Source organism: Callithrix jacchus, chromosome 7 (assembly GCF_049354715.1).
Source record: "Callithrix jacchus isolate 240 chromosome 7, calJac240_pri, whole genome shotgun sequence".
NCBI classification, from domain to species: domain Eukaryota; kingdom Metazoa; phylum Chordata; class Mammalia; order Primates; family Cebidae; genus Callithrix; species Callithrix jacchus.
Window position 1 is genome coordinate 18,622,094 of NC_133508.1, and position 19,122 is coordinate 18,641,215.

A 19,122-nucleotide genomic window follows, 5' to 3' on the forward strand; every position below is an offset into this window, starting at 1 on the left:
CCAGCACTTTGGGAGGCCAAGACAGGTGGATCACAAGGTCAAGAGATCGAGACCATCCTGGTCAACATGGTGAAACCACTTCTCTACTAAAAATACAAAAATTATCTGGGCATGGTGGCACGTGCCTGTAATCCCAGCTATTCGGGAGGCTGAGGCAGAATTGCCTGAACCCAGGAGGCGGAGGTTGCAGTGAGCCGAGATTGTGCCATTGCACTCCAGCCTGGGTACCAAGAGCAAAACTCCGTCTCAGAAAAAAACAAAACAAAACTGTCCTTTCCAGGGCCCGCTGTGGCTGCCACCTAAGAGTAGAGGTTGTCTGCGGAGACACCCCTGACTCCGCTGCTGCTCGGGTGAAGCTCCGTCTCTGGCACAGGTAATGGCCTGCAGCTTGGTCTCCACCCAGCCCTGTCTGAGCAGGCCAGAGCGCCCAGCTGTTTCAGTTCTCTCCTTCCGGACTCCTCGCAATCACCATCACCCTCTCCTCCCCACCCCGTCACCCTTCTCCCACACGTGTCCCCTTCTCCTCTTCCTCTGCGTCTGCTCTTCTCAGAAGTTAGCTTACAAAGCAAAGTTGTAACTGAATTCCTGTTTTTCCAGTCATCCTCATGTGACAGGATGTCTCCTTAGTGGAGGCTTTCCCTAAATTCAGGAGCCCTTTAAAAGGGAGGGCTTCCTCTGTGGTTCTTTTCAGCTGGGCAGCTCTGAGACCTTGGATTAGGTGGAGGTGCAGTCAGGGAGACGCATTGTTTTGCTGCTTTGTTGCGCCCTCCTCTCCATCTGAGGAAGGAAAGGATAAACCCTGAGCCATGAGGCTACCTCTGCTCCTGGTTTTTGCCTCTGTCATTCCGGGTGCTGTTCAGCTACTGGGTAAGTCTGCTCTGGGCAGGGGGCTTTCTGATTTGGGGGGCTGGAACCACGCCTTTCTCTCCTGGGTTACTGTGAATGGTTTCCTTCCAACACCTTTGCGAGGAGAACATGCAGCTCACCTGCACCACGCAGCCCTGGGCTAAGCCTGCTGCCTTCACCTGGCGGCCAGGCACCGAGGCCTGGAGTCGGAGGAGGGAGGAGGACGCATCTCAGGTCTCCGTTGCTGCATGGCCTGGAGCCCTGCAGACCCTCGGTCTCCTCCTGACTTCTCTCATTGCTCATTGTTCCTTCCCTGTTTTCTTCGTGCAGAAACTTCCTGCTCTGTGGTTTACTCTTTCTGGTTTTCAATTCACAGTATTTCTCTCTCATCACCAACAAATGCCCTCGGAGTGTCTTTGGCTGGAGGGAGGGCAGCCCTGGCGCCCCCTCATCGTACTTAGGTCCAAGGACATAATCACAGATCATCACCCTACAAGTGATTCCAAGCAGTTTCCACGCTCATTTCCTTTTTTTTTTTTCCGGCTAGGATCATTCATACACTTGATTGTTGGAAAGTTCATCCTTATCTGTATTCTAGACTGTTCAAACTGCCACATAAGCAGATCGATTCCTGTTTTTCTTCTTTTTTCCTGAGATTAGAGATTACTCAGGAACAGCTCCAGAGTTTTTCACATTTTCGAACACATTCTCCAGTAATTCTCTAGACTCAATTGCTTAAACTTCAGGATGGCAGTGCCTTGGGGGATTTTCATTCCTAGTTCTGTTTGGAGATGCTATGGAAGAAATTTCAAATTCGATTTTCTGGTTTCCGATCCCCCTTTATTTCTATGAAATCAACAAACACTTGCAGAATGTGGTTTGTGCCTATGACCTACTCTATGCACTGATGTGATGGTGGGCAGGAAGTTTCCTAGGAAGAGAGTATTTTACTACCTCAAAGGTTAAATCGTAATAAGCATTGAGTAGTAGTGATGTGAAAAACACAGTGAAGGCTTTGTGGTTTACACCCTGTCTCTCTCTCTCTCGCTAGCTTTGCGACCTTGGGCAGGCTACTTTCTTTGTGCTTTAGATTCCATGTCTATAAAATGGAGAGAATAGTATTACCTGCCTTCATCAGTTCTTGTGATGATTCAATGAGTAACAATATGTGAAATGTTTAGAACAGAGTATGACCCATAGTAAGTGCCTTATAACTGTTAGCTATTAAAATCAGTGGCAGAAAAGAAGTATAAAAAAGACCCAATAAAAACAATAGATGAAATTAATTTTATTTTTATTTTTGAGACAGACTCTCAGTCTGTCACCCAGGCTAGAGTACAGTGGCATGATCTTGGCTCACTGCAACCTCAGCCTCCCAAGTTCAAGTGATTCTTATGCCTTAGCCTCTGAAGTAGCTGAGATAACATGCACCACCATGCCCAGCTGATTTTTGTATTTTAACAGAGATGGGGTTTTACCATGTTGGCCAGGCTGGTCTCGAACTCCTGACCTCAAGCAATCTGCCCTCCTCAGCTTCCCACAGGTCTGGGATTATAAGTGTGAGCCACAGTGCCCAGCCCTGATTTTATTAATATATTTTACTTCACCCAGTAACTCGGAAATATTATCACTTAACATTTAATCTATTTGGGATAATTTCCCATTCATTTCTCAAAATTAACTCTTCAATATCTGGGGTGTATTGTATACTTACAGCACATCTCAATTCACACCAGTGTCATGTTAAGTGTACCGTGGTCACATGAAGCAACTGGCTATCATGTTGGGGAGCACAGATACGGTGCCAAATTTTTTTTTTAGTTGTATTTAAACTTTTTATTTATTTTTATTTTTTTAATTTGGAGGTGGAGTCTTGCTCTGTTGCCAGGCTGGAGCACAGCGGCGCAGTCTCATCTCACTGTAACCTCCGCCTCCTGGGTTCAAGTGATTCTTCCGCCTCAGCCTCCCGAGTAGCTGGGACTACAGGTGTGTGCCAAACGCCTGGCTAATTTTTGTATTTTTAGTAGAGACGGGGTTTCACCGTGTTGGCCAGGATGGTCTTGATCTCTTGACGTCATGATCCACCCGTCTTGGCCTCCCAAAGTGCTGGGATTATGGGCGTGAACCACTGTACCCAGCCTAAACTTTTTATTTTTATTTTATTATTTTTTAAATTGTATTTTAGGTTCTGGGGTACATGTGCAGATCATGCAGGATTGTTGCATAGGTATGCACATGGCAATGTGGTTTGCTGCCTCCAGCCCCCCCCCGCCGTCACCTACATCTGGCATTTCTCCCCATGTTATCCCTCTTTGACCTCCCCACCGCCCTCCACTATCCCTCCCTTGCCCCCCATAACAGTACCCAGTGTGTGATGCTCTTCCCCTGTGTCCATGTATTCTCATTGTTCAACACCTGCCTATGAGTGAGAACATGCGGTGTTTGATTTTCTGTTCTTGTGTCAGTTTGTTGAGAATGATGGTTTCCAGATTCAACCATGTCCCTACAAAGAACACGAACTCATCATTTTTATGGCTGCATAGTATTCCATGGTGTATATGTGCCTCATTTTCCTTGTCCAGTCTACCATTGATGGGCATTTGGGTTGGTTCCAGGTCTTTGCTATTTTAAACAGTGCCACAATGAACATATGTGTGAATGCATCTTTCTAATAGAATGATTTATAATCCTTTGGGTGTATACCAAATTTTCTTTAAACTGACTCAGTAATGCTTCTAGTGAGAGTGTTTGTCGGTTTGCTCTGGAGTGTTTCCCTCTTCTCGACAGCAGGATGCCCTCCTCTGACTAATGTCTTCCTCTTCATAGGCGCAGATACTGGGGAGGGAAGGGGGATGCTGAAGATCTCTTTACTTGGAGAATAAACAAAGAAACAAAAAATTCAAGGGAGCCCCTTCCAGATTTTGTTTTTCACCTGAAAGCCTGTAATTTGTGTTGTTTTGCTTTTTGAGATGGGTTTCACTCTGTCCCACAGGCTGGAGTGCCGTGGTGTGATCATGGCTCACTGCAGCCTTGACATCTGGGCTCATGCCATCCTCCCCCCTCAGCCCGCTCCCAGCTCCCCAGTAGCTGGAACTTCAGGCATGAGCCACCATGCCAGGCTAATAATAATAATAATAAAAAGGTGTTTTCGTTTGTTTCTTTTGTTTTATAGACACAGGGCCTCACTATCTTGCTCAGGCCCATCTCAAATTTCTGGGCTCTGGTTATCCTCCCACCTTGGCCTCCCATAGTACAGGATTATAGATGCGAGCCACCACACCCAGCCTGTAACTCTAATTTTATCTCTTCTTGGCCCAAGAAGTGTGTGATTAGAGGAATCTGTGTAAAGGCAGAGCACCTGCTTAGCAGCGGGTTAAAGGTATGTGAAGCCTCATGACCTCTCCCCTTGCTTCCTGCCCAGGAGAAAACCCATGGGAAGGTCTCCCTACTTGCAATTCATTTATTTATTTTCAACTCACAACCCTTCCTTCTACCTTCGGGAGAGCATCCCACAGCATTAGCACCGTAAGTCTCTGTGGACAGCTGCCAACAGATGGGCTGGTTCTACCTGGAGGGGTCCAGGAGGCTAGAGGGTAACAGGGCTAGCTTCTCCCTCTTCCTACTGTTGTTCTTGCTGTGCTGTCTTTTTAGCACTCAGCACCAACGTTTAGAGCTCAGTTGAGTTATAATCATGGTAGATGCACCATGAGAGCCAGTGGGACACAGAGGTTACACCACAGCAAAGACATTTAACTTGGAAATGGGAGGGTTTGGCTCACAGGTAGTGGTGTATTGGTAAACTTAACTACTGGTTCCAAGAAAGAAAATAAAGGAAGCACTGATTTGATTTATGATGTTTACTGATTTCCGTATTGTAAATATTCCCACTGTGGTTTATTTCGAACTACCAACCTGATACCACTGGGGGCGGAGTTGGAAGAGATGCCAACAGTAGGCTCTTACTAACTGCTGCCATCGGGCCCAGGTCAATATGGAGCCTTTCTAGACTCTGGGAAGGCAGTTCAAACAGCAGGTCAGGTGTCATGCAAAGTCTAGAACATCTGCAAAAAATGAAAATGAGAGACGTCTTGGTGGACAGAGAAGCCTTAGAATCATGGAGCATTAAAGCAAGAAAGAACTCGGAAATGATGCATCATTGACGTCATCATTTTATAGATGAAGCACAGGCTCAGGGAGATAAAACGTCCAGAAGGTGACTATAGAGCAGGGAGAGGCAGATCCATGTCTCTGCCCAGCAGCTTGTACTTTTCCACCTCTGCTTAGATTTCTTGCTGCGTTATTAGATCAAGTAAGTGCAAATTAGATCGTTCCTGTTGCCACCTGTGGGGCTCACATTTGGCTGGAAAGGATCCAGCTGTGTTTCTGACTCTGCCATCACATTAAAGGTATAATCCCGATATATTTCTATTTCATTTCCCTCATTGAAATGCTGAGGAAGATCATTATTATCATGTAATTATCATAGTAGTCGTTTTCACAATCACTCTTGAAAACTTTGATTCCAATATAAATGAATGTCAAGTAAAATCTTGATTCTTCAATGTATTTATTTTTTCACAAAACTGAATTAAGTGGGAGAAAAATACAAGCACCTTTCTCCTTTTTTCTACATTTGTACTCCAACTTTCTCAGCGTTTCTATCTAGAAGGCTGCACTAACTTTTATGCTTTGGAACATAAGGCTGGATTAGTTTTTTTCTGAGACAGGGCCTCACTCTGTCACCCAGGCTGGAGTGCAGTGGCATGATCATGGCTCACTGCAGCCTTGACCACCCAGGCTCAAATGATTCTCTCATCTCAGCCTCCTAAGTAGCTGGGGCCACAGGTGCATGCCACCAGGCCTGGCTAATTTTCGCTTTTTTTTTTTTGAGATGGTGTCCTGCTCTGTTTCCCAGGCTTGAGTGCAGTGGTGCCATCTCAGCTCACTGCAGTGTCCGCCTCCTGGGTTCAAGCAATTCTCTGCCTCAACCTCCTGAGTGGCTGGGATTACAGGTGCCCGCCACCATACCCTGCTAATTTTTTTGTATTTTTAGTAGAGATGGGGTTTCTTGGCCAGGCTGGTCTTAAACTCCTGGGCTTAAGAGATTTGCTTACTTCGGCCTTTCCAAAGTGCTGGTATTACAGGTGTGAGCCACAGTGCTTGACCTTAGATTTTGACAATTGTGAAACTTCTGGTTTAATCTATAAATATTGCACATGAATAACTGTAGTAGAAACTTAGACCTCAGGGGCCCATAACTTCCTATAAAGCAGATGGGAAAGTGTCACTGTGTACCTTTCCCTAGGTGAGAAAGCTGAAACTCTGAAGATGAAGGGGCTTGCAAAAGTCAGCTTGCCAGTAAGGACCAGAGCTAACTCTTCATTATGCTCTTCAGACTCTGAGGCTGAGAAGTAGACAATTTTACTAGCTGGAGTCTGTTGATCAGGGAAGATATAAATGTGGTTCAAATAACACTATGTTCCAAGAAGGACTTAGATCCCTTTTTCTGTATCAATTTTTTTTTAGACTTTTCATTTCAGGAGGGGGAAAGGAGGGAATTAGCATTTACCAAGTGTGTATTATCTGCAGAGGATATGCTGGGTGCTTTACATAAATGATCTCGTTTAGAAGTTTATGGTGGCTTTACCAGACAGCATTATTACCCCCACTTTACAGATGAGGGAGTGGATGCTAGACTGGTGAATAGTACTAAGGCAACACAGCTAAAAAATGGCGGAACCAGGATTTGATTGAAAGTCTATCAGCCCCAAAGAACGTAACCCTCTGCACCACGCTACCAGCTTCCTGAGGCTGGAAACCTGGGGATTCGGGGTTCTCTGTCCTTTTGTCTTTTTTTTTTGAGGCGGATTCTTGCTCTGTTGCCCAGGCTGGAGTGCAATGTCACAATCTTAGCTCACTGCAACCTCTGCTTCCTGGTTTCAAGTGATTCTCCTGCCTTAGCCTCCTGAGTAGCTGGGATTACAGGCTTGCACCACCATGCCCCGCTCATTTTTGTATTTTTAGTAGAGACTGGTTTTGTCATGCTGGCCAGGCTGGTCTCGAACTCCTGACCTCCGTTGATCCACCTGCCTTGCCCTCCCAAAGTGCTGGGATTACAGGCATGTGCTACTGTGCCTGGCTGGTCCCCCTTTCTAGACTGCTGCGACAGTTCTTCACTCTCTCATTTCATCCTATTCTGAAACATCTCACACTGTACGACTGATTTTGCCAAGTTAATAATAATAATAATAAGCATGTATTGAGTGATTCCTGTGTGGGGAACACTTCTAAGCACTTTATTTAGATGATCTCATTTCATTCTCACGATGATGAGGAGCTCCTGCTATTTCACCCTTTATTTTACAGATGGGGAAATGGAAGCACAGAGTAGTGTTGAACTTGGCCAAGGTCACACAGCCGGTGAGCAGCGGAATCTGTTACCTAGAAACCAAACCCTAGAGCTCTGATTATGTCATGATCAGACTGACGTGATACATACATGAGGTGAACTAATTAGTTAGTGGGGCTCTGCTTGGAAGAAGAAAGACCAGTGTAGCGCCAGCTTCTTACCTAGTAAATGGTGTTACTTATTTATCTTTAGGGGAATCTGGGGAGGCTGGCATTCAGAGGCTGAAGGAATAGGAGTGAGAGGAGAAACTAGCTGGTGAAGAGGTAGGAGGATTCAGAATCCAGGACACAGGTAGGGCGGTCAGCAGGAGGAAGGAAGCCTCTTCTACCGACAAGGGAGTGAGTGGCCCCAGTAAGGTGTGCATATTCATATCTTTAAGGAGGTAGGAGGGAAGTTGGAAGAGTTTCTTGGCCTCTGTTCTCTCCTTGCAGTCAGACGCACCTGGGGTTCATATTTTGTATTTTTCCAAATGACCAAATGCAATCACTTAAATCAATACATTCCCTGAATATTTTGGATATGAATGAAGGATCAGAGTGACAAATGAAGTAATTCTCCATTTTTAAAATTTCATTCAACATTCCTTTCTCTCTCTTTCTCTCTCTCTCTCTTTTTTTGAGATGGTGCCTCGCTCTGTTACCCAGTCTGGAGTGCAGTGGTGTGATCTCAGCTCACTGCAACCTTTGCCATGTGAGTTCAAGTGATTCTCCTGCCTCAATCCCTGTAGCTGGGATTACAGGCGTGTGCCACCACATTGGCTGATTTTTGTATTTTTAGTAGAGATGGGGTTTTGCCATGTTGGCCAGGTTGGTCTCGAACTCCTGACCTCAGGTGATCCTCCCGCCCTGGCCTCTTTTTTAACATTTTTAAGCTTAAACTGACTGACAGCCCCCAGCTGCCCTCAGCACCTGGCACAACTTCTTGAATGGACTAGGTGCAGGGTAAATATTCATTTTTCACGTAATTTGGGGTCTTTGGGGAAAACATATGCACATTTATTTGACTGAGGCTGGTGAATGTATTTCTTAACTTGGGCTCCCCAAGAAGTTGTCCTTGGACAGTTGCACTCCGGCTTGAGGGCAAGTTCGTTTATTTGGGAAGTGAGTCCAGGAAACACTGGCTGGGGAATGGAGAAGTGAGAGAGAAAGGGAAGGTGTGTGGGCAGCCAGTGACAGCTGTGGGCAATGGAGCTTCAGAGCTCTGGGTGATGGTGTGGAATGGGTGCCTCAAACTCATCCCATCCCAGGTGCAAGAGATTTAGAGCCTCCAGCAGTTCTCCTTGGTCTGTGATAACGGCCTCCTTGTACGGGACATTAATTTTCTGACCCTTCTAATTTGTGCCGTGTTTCAGCCTAGAGGGCTCTGATAGCCAGGAAAAGCCCCCAGGCCAAAAGACGTGATGCTGCCATTTGAAGTTGGGCCTATGTGCCCCACTCAGCGAAGGCCAAGGAGAAATAGTGCAATTCTGGTGGCATCTGCTACAGCTGCTTGCTGCTTTTCCTCTTCTCTGGCTTCTCTGGCTTCCAGAAGTTAGTGTCTTTTATGTTTTAATGTCAGCATTTTATTTGCTGATGGAAAAATCTAAAAATGCAGAAGAAAATGTAGCGCATCATACTTATATCCCTAAACAAGCACCTTTAATAACCTGATTTTCTTTGCTAGTAGGCTTGAGGACTTAATATCTCGCTCAATGTTGTGGTATAATTTTTAAAAAGCTTAAAAAAAAATCCAGGCCAGGCGCGGTGGCTCACACCTGTAATCCCAGCACTTTGAGAGGCTGAGGCAGGTGGATCACTTGAGATCAGGAGTTCAACACCAGCCTGGCCAATATGGTAAAACCCTGTCTCTACTAAAAATACAAAAATTATGCGGGTGTGGTGGCAGATGCCTGTAGTCCCAGCTACTCAGGAGGCTGAGGCACGAGAATTGCTTGAACCCCGGGGGAAGAGGTTGCAGCTGAGATTGTGCCTTTGTATTCCAGTGTGGGTGAAAGAGTGAGACACTATCTCAAAAAAAAAAAAAAAAAGAAAAAAAAGAAAAAGAAAAGAAAAGAAAATCTACCCCTAGGCTACTGAATGGTTAGTCTTCAATCATTTTTAACCTGAGATATTGCGTTGAAACTTACTGCTTCTTTACCACATGTATTTTGATATTTTTGGCCCTGAGTTAACTACAGCAGAGAGTGCTCAGTGTGGCTGGAGCCTTCCTTCTCTCATTTGTCTTTGTATTCTCATTTGCATAGTGTCTGGCATGTGGTCAATGTCTGTCAAATATTTGTTGAAAAATAAATATGAGATTAGTAAGATCAAGTTAGGATGGAAGGAGAATTGCTGCAATTCTGGAAATAAATTTCTGATGTGTAAGCATTAAAAAAAAGAAACTCACATGTTAGATCCTGCAAATGAGATTGCAGAGAAATGAAAACAGCAACCTAGCTATGTCCATCCATTAATCTTTACCAAATTTCTATAACAAAAACATGGTTAGTATGGACAAAAATTGGATGTTTATACATGTTAAAAATGTCACAAGCTGTCTTTTGGCCAACATCTTGAATATGTCTTCAGAGCAAAAAGTATGACATTTTAAATCAGACATGCTGCAGAGACGATGTTAAAGCTTCATGCTGATTACTCGGGGAGAAGAATAACGCGCTATGAACGTGTCACCATAGGGTGATAATTTTTACATTTCCTTGTATTGTCTGGCAAAGATAAATAAAGGAAACAAGAATAGATAAGTATGTATTGAAATAGAACCTTTTCATTTCTAAGTACTCTTTTCATGAGTATACACATTTCTTAATTGCTCTTCAGTAAAAATAAGTTTTGGGGGAAAAGCAAATATTCAATACACCTGTAATCATTAATCTATTATTAAATAAATAATTTATCTGGGTTACTAGTCAAGATGCTTCCGATTTAGTAAATACTTTCTTTCATTCAACTAATTATTTATTGAGAGACTATTTGTGCTCCCCAAAGAGAGACTGCAGCTCTAGATCAGAAAGATCAAGCTTCCCTTCTCATGAAATTTACACTCTAGTAGAGGAATATGGACAGAACACAAGTAAACAAATTAAAGGACTGGGCAAGGTGGCTCACGCCTGTAATCCCAGGACTTTGGGAGGCCGAGGTGGGCGGATCACCTGAGGTCAGGAGATCAAGACCATCCTGGCCAACACAGTGCAACCCTGTTTCAAAACAAAAGCACAAACAAACAAAACAAATTAAAGAATAATAATATATTTTAAGATGGTTATGGATATTATATGGTAAATAAAAGAATAAAAATTAAAGAATAAAATGAGTTAAGATGGTTAGCCTGCTAAGATGTTGACCCTTGGCTAGGCATGGTGGCTCACGTCTGTAGTCCTGGCACTTTGGGAGGCTGAGGGGGGTAGATTACTTGAGGTCAGGAGTTCAAGACCAGCCTGGCCAACATGGTGAAATTCCATCTCTAGTAAAAATACAAAAATTAGCTGGGTGTGATGGTATGCACCTGTAATCCCAGCTACTTGGGAGGCTGAGGCAGGATAATTGTTTGAACTCAGGAGGCGGAAGTTCCAGTGAGCCAAAATGGTACCACTGCACTCCAACGTGGGTGACAGAGCAAGGTTCTGTCTCAAAAAGAAAAGTTGACGCTTGAGCTATGACCTTAGTGAGCATCCCAAGAAGAAGGAACTCAAAACACGAAGTTACTAATGTGGAAGTGAGCCTGGAGGGTTTGCGGCCCTGAAAGGTATATAGTTGGTGGTGAGGGCAGGCAGGTTACTGGTCTCAATCATGTCTTTTCTAATAGGCAGTAACATAGAAGCTTCCTGTATTTTTCCTGGGTACCCTGGTATCCTTTTGCAGAGTTTAAGTTGCAGACTTGTGGTTAGAAACCCAATCTCCTTCCCACCCCGAGAACTTCTCCATAAAGGTAGATGAGAAAGAAAAGGATTTTATTATTGAGTGAGCATTCACCCACAATGTGGTATACATCATAGACAATCTGCAAAAGTGGTGGTGAAAACAGAAAGAAAACTCACTCTTTTAGGTAGCTCAGTGAAGACTACCTATTATATTAGGTAGGTTTTGCAATTTGGCTTCAGGTGATAAATCAGGCCTGGCTCCTCCCAGAAAATTGGGAGATCAGGTGTTACCATTTTTGATGATTCCATTTTCAAGAAAGGAAGACTAGAGCTGGCCCATGGTGGCTTGGTTTGGGGTGGTAAAAATGGAGTTGGTGAAAAGAGAATGAATTAGGGTATGTGTAAGAGTTAGAGTTGTGTGTGTGTGTGTATACACAGCAGGGGGAGAGAAGAGGGTGGTGAGAGAGAGTTATTTAAGAACTTGGCTTACACATTTGTAGAAGCTGGCAAGTGGTGGTGCGGGGGCGGGAACTCAGGGGAGAGTTGATATTGCACTTTGAGTCTGAAGCAGCCTAGAGCTGGGTAAGGTGGCCCATGCCTGTAATCTCAGCACTTTGGAAGGTTGAGGTGGGAGAATCACTTGCGCCCGGGAGTTTGAGACCAATTTAGGCAACAAAGTGAGATTTTGTCTCTACTAAAAATAAAAATATTAGCTGGGCATGGTGGCACAGGTCTGTAGTCCCAGCTACTTGGGAGGCTGAGGTGGGAGGATCGCTTGAGCCCAGGAATTCAAGGCTGCAGTGAGCTATGATTGCACCGCTTCACTCCAACTTGGGCGACGGAGCAGGATCCTGTCTCAACAACAAATGAACAAACAAAAACAAAAATAAAACAGTCCAGAGGCAGAATTCCTTTTTGGGGGAATTCCCCCTTCTCCTTCTTGCTCAGTTTTTTTCTTAAAACCTTCACCTGATTGGATGAGGCCCACCCACATTGAGACCTGTGAGCTTCTTTACTCAAAGTTGGCCGATTAAAATGATTATCTTATCTTTAAACAAATCACCTTCATAGCAATATCCAGTCTGGTGCCTGATCAAATATCTGAGTGCCAAGACCCAGCCATGCTGACACATAAAATTAACCGCTGCAGTGTATTTTTGGGCAGAGCTGGTAGATTTCACTATTGTCTTAAGAGGCAAAAATAAGCTGAAAATCCAGGAATACTCCTAAGGTTTTTAGCTTATGGATTTCGGGGGATGGCGGTGCTAAGAATGAGAAAGAAGTTTGGATGTTACTCATTCAATGCTGTCTTACTTAGAGTGAAAGTAAGATGGGCTGCAGATAAAAAGTGGACATGTAAAAGTCAAATAAGTATAAAAACATCGGAAGGAGGAGCACTATTCATTCATAAAGAATTTTGAACGCCTCGTCTTTTTTTTGTTTTTGAGACGGAACCTTGCCCTGTCGCCCAGGCTGGAGTGCAATGGTGTGACCTTAGCTCACTGCAACCTCTGCCTCCTGGGTTGAAGCGATTCTCCTGCCACAGCCTCCCGAGTAGCTGGGATTACAGCTAATTTTTTGTATCTTTAGTAGGGACGGAGTTTCACCATGTTGGTCAGGCTGGTCGTGAACTCCTGACCTCGTGATCCACCCACCTCGGCCTCCCAAAGTGCTGGGATTATAGACGTGAGCCACTGAGCCCAGCCTTGAAAGCCTTCTTTTAAAAAACTGGTTACCAACTGGTGAACTGACTGAATTTGACTAAACAGTTAATAAGACTGTTGTTTGACAATACGATAAAAATTGCCAATGTATAAGGTGGAAGACATGTTTATTATTATTAACAATGAGGTATTACTAAGCAAAGCTATCTGAAAAGCGGAAGATAAGTCCAGGGTTAAAAAAAAAGTAGGTGAAATAACACAAACATATTACCTTAAATTTAGAGGCTGGGACAGTTGAGCTTACAAATATCTATGGCAACATTTTCAGAGTTCATTATATTTTGAGATTAGAGAAGTTAATTTACCTTTGCTTAAAATGAATGATCATAGTCACTGTTTTTTGAAAAATTGTTTTTATTTTCCTATTTCCTGTGTTTCATTGTGAGCAAAGCCCTGTATTATAAAAATTCTCATTTTACTGCCAAGGCAGAAAATTACTCATTTTGTCCCACTAGCGGACAAGCAGTTACGAGATGAAATCAAGTGTGGAAGGAAGCTCCGCTAAACAGGAGGAGATTGGAACCGGTATTGCATGTTCAGTGGACAGATGTCAACTTCACAGAAGCCATCAGAGGCAGGTGTCTGGGTCCAGGCTCTATTGAGTTCCAATTCCAAGAAATCAAAGCAGTGCGAATGAGAAACCCTGTAGCGAAAGAGGTTTGAAGTTGCAAAGAACGAGGAACGCGGGTAGGATAGAGGCAGAGGGTCTGGAGCTGGTGTGGACAAGAGCATATCAGGAGAAAATAATCTTTTGAGGCAAACATTTATTATAAGCTTTAAGTTTATGGGTCTAGAACTGATCTCAGAGTATAAGTGGTGCTGACCTCACTGAGGCATTCAGAACAGGAAATAGAATATGGCTTGCGAGAATGCTTTGGAAACATTGAAGGATTCTTCTAGTGGCATGATTGTAACTTTGTTTGATTTCACTGGAATTATTTAATTAAAAATAATGAGCTCATTTAGTCAGAACCTCAAACATCTGTACTGCTACCATATCATTTGGAAAGAACAAGGTGAGTACATGGAATTGAGGAAAACTTCACAAGATTAGTTGAATTTATGTTTATGTCATGAAATTAAAGCACTCAGTTACTTTCATTTCTATATTCCTTACAAATAAAAAAGAGAAAACTTACATGAATTCAATTTTGATTTAAAGGAAAAAAAAATATGCTTACCAGATCCTTTTTTCCTCTTTTGCAAGAGGAAGTTCCGTTTTGCCAGCTAGCAGCTATGTGCTGTTAAGTATAAATCATCTTTGCATATTTACTTAAATCACCAGTTCCAAATTACAAATATAAAAAGTGTTATTTTTAAAGTTATACTCATAAAATATTATCTCCAATGATATAAAACTTACATTTATTTATTCTTTATTGCAAGCTTCACTATTAAACTTTTAAACACATTTTGGTATTGTTATACAAAGTTTAGATTAAGTGTGCCAAAGAGATGAAAGTTAACATAATATGATAAATACTCATTTATCTCTAGGTGCATCTCTAAGATACGTATTGTTGGAAGGCCAAACAAAATAAAACAAAAAAACTTGTCAGATTGACCTGACCTGGGCTAACTAGAAAGCGTTTAGTTCAAAAATTGGTGGGACATAAAATGATGGTAATATTATCTAAAGTAAACATATTCTTTAAATTAAAAAATAAACTCCTAGTGTTATTTATAATGAGAGTAATTATATATAGGTTTCACCTCTGTATCTCCAAAGATTAAAAACTGCCTGGTATCTGTTTGAAAAGAAAGATAAAGGATACAAAGATCTGTTTGTATCTTTTAAACAGATACCAGGCAGTTGAGATGTATCACACTTCAAAATCCTATTCTAGTCCTGGTGAGGTGGCTCTCACTTGTGATCCTAGCTCTTTGAGAGGCTGAAGTGGGGGGATTGCTTGACGCTAGGAATTCGAGACCAGCCGGAGCAGCACAGTGAGGCTCTATCTCTACGAAAAATAAAAAATTAGTTGGGTATGGTGGTGCAAGCCTGTAGTCCCAGCTACTTGGGAAGTTGAGGCAGGAGTTGCCCAGAAGTTAGAAGCTGCAGTGAGTCATGGTTACACCACTACACTCCAGCCTGAGCAACAGAGTGAGACCTTGTCCCTTAAAAACAACAAACAGGCTGGGTGCAGTGGCTCGAGCCTGTAATTCCAGCACCTTGGGAGGCTGAGGTGGGCGGATCACGAGGTCAAGAGATCGAGACCATCCTGGCCAACTTTGTAAAACCCCATCTCTACTAAAAATACAAAAATTAGTTGGGCTTGGTGGCATGCACCTATAGTCCTGGCTACTCTGGAGGCTGAGGCAGGAGAATCCCTTGAACCTGGGAGGTGGAGGTTGCAGTGAGCTGAGACCACGCCGCTGCACTCCAGCCTGGTGACAGAGCGAGACTCCATTTCAAAAACAAAGAAACACCTTTTCTAGGACATACATGCATTTAATTTTACAGTTTATTGTATTCATGTTACCCAAATATTCTTTTTCTCAGTTGATATTATTACTTTCTGTTATCTGCCTTGCATGTTCACTCCTGGACAATCCTTGGGCATTTAAGGTGGACCTTTTCGTGAGACTCCTCATGATGAACAAGGACATTTTGAGGTCATCCAGCTGAGTGCTGGCACCTTAGCGGGTCCTCAGTCCAGGTTTTCCCTCCAGCTTCAGTGATCCTCAAAGAAAACTGGCCCAGGGACAGTCATCGTGACCTTTTCTCCTATGATCCTAAGTCTTTAGGGAAATGGCAGAGTTGGAAACTTTTAACCTAAAGTATTGTCCTTGTTACATGAATCCACATAACCATGCTTGTTTCTCCTTCCTTTCCTGCTTCTTTCTTTTTAAACAGACACCAGGCAGTTTTTAATCTATAATGAAGATCACAGGCGCTGTGTGGAAGCAATAAATCCCAGTGCAGTCCAAACTGCGGCTTGCAACCAGGATGCTGAATCACAGAAATTCCGATGGGTGTCCGAGTCTCAGATTATGAGTGTTGCATTTAAATTATGCCTGGGAGTGCCATCCAAAACTGACTGGGTTCCTGTCACTCTTTATGCCTGCGATGCAAAAAGTGAATTTCAGAAATGGGAGTGCAAAAATGACACACTTTTGGGGATCAAAGGAGAAGATTTATTTTTTAACTATGGCAATAGACAAGAAAAGAACATTATGCTCTACAAGGGATCAGGTTTATGGAGCAGGTGGAAGATCTATGGAACCACAGACAATTTATGCTCTAGAGGTTATGAAGGTAAGATGCTTGGAATTTTTACCTTTGCGTTGAAATTTTCTCGTCTTCTTGGTTGGAACCTAATTCAAGAACATAGACATGTTCTTGTTTGGTGGGTACTAGAAATATCAATTGATCACATTCTTTGTGTTTTCAATTATTCTGTAGAACTATTCTGAGAACATGCTGGTGAATAATTGTGGTAAAAGGTCCTGACTGATACTTCAGCTATTTTAATAAATGGGAAGGCATTCTTTTTTTTTTTTTTTTTTCCGAGACGGAGTCTTGCTCTGTCACCCCGGCTGGAGTGCAGTGGCATGACCTCAACTCACTGCAGCCTCTTCCTCCCAGGTTCCAGTGATTCCCCTGCCTCAGCCTCCTGGGTAACTGGGATTACAGGTGCATGCCACCATGCCCAGCTAATTTTTGTATTTTTAGTAGAAACGGGGTTTCACCATGTTGGCCAGGCTGGCCTCAAACTCCTGACCTCAAAAGATCCTCCCATCTCAGCCTCTCAAAGTGCTGGTATTACAGGCATGAGCCACGGTGCCCAGCTGGGAAGGCATTCTATTAACTTTCTCTGAGGTTTTATTTTTTAACTATGGGCTACATTTGTCAGAAAATAATTTTCATTGTAGTCTTTGACCCAAAGCCTCCTATTTAACATTATAAAATTGTAGTGACAAATAAATTCAGCCAAATATTCCTTTTCCTTTAAATTATCCCTGGAAAAATGATCCATAGAACATTCTTTCCCAATTCAGATTGCCTAACATTAAATCTTGGCAGATCTTTTGACAACACGGCATTCTAAATGTTTTTGATTTATTTTGTCAAGTTATGGGTTTTTAGAGACTGTAATAATCCAAAGATTATAAAATCTGAGGAATTCGTTTGTAAATTAATATGTGGTCTGTTTAGGTAGCCATCAGAGAAGGTGATACCACTAATGCGATGAGAGGAATCTTCTTATAGCTAGTTGGCTTCTTGATCTCTTGAAGGTTAAGTAAAATCAGAATATTTAGTTCTTTCTTATATTGACCAAATTTCATTATCTGGTGGCTGCACAGAAAACAAGACGAAATACAAGGCAACTTGAAGCCTTTTTTACAAAGGCTGGTCTCTTGAGTCAGATGATGTTATAATCACATTTTAGGTTTGGATACTTGCTCATTGTGAAGTGTTATCTAGAACAACCTCCAGGTCAGAGAAAGAGCCTGCTTTTGGGGATGAGAGATAACATGTTTCCAAAATTGCTACGTTACTGGGATACTAAGATTGGCTAAACCTAGTTTATCTCAGCTAAGACTGAGTGTAGCAATTTAGTTCTTTGTAAGGAGATAATTTGTGAGCTTTCTATTTTCCATCTATACACAGGAGAGGGGAGAGTAGGGATTGAAGTAGGGAGAGAGAAGGGCTCAGAAATAAGTTGTTTTGAAGCATTTTTCAAATATAATATAGGTTTAGAAGTGATATGAGAGGCAACGTAAGTGAACACAAAAAACCTGTCAGGAGAAACTCAGCAGAAAGTTACAGGAAGGATAAGGGTGGAGTGAACTTGACTGAGTCAAATTCCACAGATGGGACAGTTGCGCTAATTGAGGTTTTATTTTTTAACTATGGGCTACATTTTTTCAGAAAATAATTTTCTTTGTGGACTTTGACCCAGTACCTCCTATTTAACATTATAAAGTTGTAGTGATAAATACATTTACCTAAATATTTTTTTCCTTTACGTTATTCCCTGGAAAGACCATCTATAGAACATTCTTTCCCAATTTGGATTGCCTAAAATTCAATCTCGGCAGAACCCTTGACAACATGGGATTCTAAATGTTTCTGATTGAAGAGTTTCACTTGAGGAGGATTGATGCTAAAATATCAAATTTCTATTTTATTTTAAAATACATTATTATACTTCTTTCACCCTCTACCATTTCTGTTTCCCCACTGACTTTGAGACAAATATGCATAGCGTTTGGGCTAGTAGTTCTCCAACTTTAATATGCTTAAGAATCACTTGGAGAGTTTGTTAAAAATACAGATCCTGAGCTCCTCCTTCTACTAGATTCTGAACATACAGATCGAGGAAAAGCCCAGGAATCTGTTCAATGATTTCCGTGAAGATGTGGGTGATTCTGCGGCATAGGATCCATTGAGTGGGTTTTGCATACTCTCCAAAGATCTCCCAGCACTTAAGATAATCCGGCCAGAGGTTCTAGCTCCTCAGAGTGACCATGAGATTGGGAAGACACATTAGAATTGAAGACAGTGCCCAGGGGATGTATGGTAGAGTCTCTTTATCTCTGATGAGCACTTGGGGGAAGGGGTAGAATGGTGGAACTGTTTGAAAAATAGGAATTCTTTTAGAAGAATGGAATGAGAATTGCAGACTTAGATGGATTTGATGATCGTTCGGAAGTTTAGACTGCAAGAAGAATAAATGGACTGCAATTACATGACGTGTCAGTGAGGTAGTTGGGGTTCTTTTGGTCTCATCAGTGTTGAGTGCATAGAATGGCTCAGTCATTAGTAGATAGTGTTAGTTAATAAAGCTGGCAGCTGTGGTAGCTCACGCCTATAATCCCAGCACTTCGGAAGGCTAACGCGAGAGGATCGCTTGATTTCAGAAGTTCAAGACCAGGTTGGGCAACACAGTGAGACCTAAACAAAATTTAAAAATAAGCTTGGCACTGTGGTGTGTACCTGTAGCCCAGGTACTCAGGAGGCTGAGGTGGGAGGGTTACTTGAGCCCAGGTAATTGAGGCTACAGTAAGCCATAATTGTACCACCTACTGTAGCCCGTGTGACAGAGTGAGATCCTGTCTCAAAAATAAAATAAGTAAATAAAGCTATATCTCATTGGGATCCATAAATCCCCAACACTGAAAATTTATTGGCTAATGATGAACAGTACAACTAACCCCAAGGTGGTCTTAACTGGTTTCCTTCGTATGAAGAAATAGTTATCCCTGTGACTAAGAATGGCACAACTATTCCTGAATACATCTTGTTCCTTATAAAATATACGATTCAGAGACCATTCCCA

The 19,122-nt window shown here is 42.6% G+C and overlaps 1 protein-coding gene across 1 annotated transcript in view; it reads left to right on the forward strand.

Annotated features, from left to right (window-relative positions):
- The first annotated feature begins 687 nt into the window (after nucleotides 1–687).
- The window catches only part of MRC1 (mannose receptor C-type 1), a 107,479-nt gene continuing 89,044 nt past the window's right edge, over nucleotides 688–19,122 (forward strand). The window contains exons 1-2 of the mRNA XM_008999998.4: nucleotides 688–867; nucleotides 15,693–16,094. Coding sequence (XP_008998246.3) covers nucleotides 807–867; nucleotides 15,693–16,094 — 463 coding nt within the window. The 5' untranslated portion in view covers nucleotides 688–806. The remainder of the gene's footprint in view (nucleotides 868–15,692; nucleotides 16,095–19,122) is intronic.